Below are 1,689 nucleotides of genomic sequence, written 5' to 3' on the forward strand. Positions count from 1 at the left end.
ATAAAGCTGCCTTGATTGATCTTGTACTGTGAAAGATGAGTTGAAGTTAGTCTTGATTTTCTCAAAAGTGAATGCTTTTTGGCAAAGTGAGCCTTTACAATTTTTGTTAATGGCTTTCTCTTTTTCCAAAGACTTTTCAAACTAACTTTATTTTTATTTTGAGCTCCTCCTACTACATGTCCAACCTTCTTTTTTTTTAAAGGGATGATTACCCAATAAACTATTCTGACCCATTTATTTTGCCACTAACTTTCCAAATGTTTCATCATAGACACTTAAAACCAAATGTATTTTCATATGTGCTTCCTCAAATTATGTACACGACCACCAGTTTTAAAGATGTTATGCAATATGGACCAATTAATTTTAGGCTTGTATTTTACACTGACCTCTCATTTTATTTTCACTATTGATTGTCACCCAAACCATTTACAATATACAGTCTACTTTATCAAATGTAATTACAAGTTTTGTTTTCTGTCTCAGATATTAGGTTTTGACATCCTGCTGACAAAGAACCTGAAGCCTGTATTACTTGAGGTCAACTCTAACCCCAGTATGAGAATAGAACATGAACAGGAGGTAAGAGTGAACATAAACATCAGTATAATCGTAGTATTATCCTCACAGTCATTCACTTTGCTGAAAAAAATACTTGTGTTTGTCTCAGGTGGCACCAGGAGTTTTTGAATATGTTCCCAGTCCGGTCGACGAAGAGGTCAAAGTCGGTGTGATCAGGGACACCTTGCGCCTTATGGACCCTGGCCACAAGAAACCTTCAATGTAAATACACACACACACACACACACACACACACACACACACACACACACACACACAGGAAACACAGTTCTTACATCGTCCTCTTTTTGTCTGCCGTCTTAAAAGTCCACTTTTAAGGACACTATACCTTATTCTGCCAATATCTCCCCTCAGAGCTCAGTACCACTCAACAGCTCTCCAAAAGCCTGTTAAATGGAAAAATTTAAGATGAGGTGGAAATTCACACATTAATGTACAAGTCTGGTGGCTCAATCTCTCTATGGCTGACCGGTCCTATGTGGTGCCTGGCAAAAAATCTCCTCTACCATTAGAGTTTCTGGTTTCCCCCCCCCCCCCCCCCCCCCCCCCCCCCCCCCCCCCCCCCCCACCCCCCCCCCCCCCCCCACCCCCCCCCCCCCCCCAACCCCCCCCCCCCCCCCCCCCCCCACCCCCCCCCCCCCCCCCCCCCCCCCCCCCCCCCTAATCTGTTTTTCTTCTGTGACAAGAGGATTTACTGTTTCTATTTCACCGCAATCTCCTTTTCTTGCCTCTCTCTCCCCTCACTTCTTTCTGGCCTCCCGTACAGATTATCTTCTATATCAGATATTTGATCTGCTTTGTTCTGCAAGTAACAGAGATATCTTCTCGGGGATAATACCCACTTAACTATTACATTTATGACCTGTAATTGATATACCACATTGATATAATGCGTATATAATAAGTTTAATCCCCGTCCCCCCACCATTGACATATTTTCATCCAGCTAAAATCAGCAGAACCACATATTGTACTCGTCGGTAAATTACACTTAGGCCTGGGCGATATGGAGAAAATCAAATATCCCGATATTTATGACCAAATACCTTGATACCGCAGCGATATTGTAGTGTTGACTATTGGTGCATTCACAAAATATTTACACAA

The 1,689-nt window shown here is 42.4% G+C and overlaps 1 protein-coding gene across 1 annotated transcript in view; it reads left to right on the forward strand.

The window, feature by feature from the left end:
* Positions 1-1,689, forward strand: part of ttll11 (tubulin tyrosine ligase-like family, member 11) — a 24,757-nt gene that overhangs the window by 11,122 nt on the left and 11,946 nt on the right. Inside the window, exons 6-7 of the mRNA XM_032540089.1 lie at positions 487-582; positions 671-783. Of these exons, the coding sequence (XP_032395980.1) occupies positions 487-582; positions 671-783 (209 nt within the window). The remainder of the gene's footprint in view (positions 1-486; positions 583-670; positions 784-1,689) is intronic.

The sequence above is a fragment of the Etheostoma spectabile genome, chromosome 16 (assembly GCF_008692095.1).
Source record: "Etheostoma spectabile isolate EspeVRDwgs_2016 chromosome 16, UIUC_Espe_1.0, whole genome shotgun sequence".
Taxonomy (NCBI): domain Eukaryota; kingdom Metazoa; phylum Chordata; class Actinopteri; order Perciformes; family Percidae; genus Etheostoma; species Etheostoma spectabile.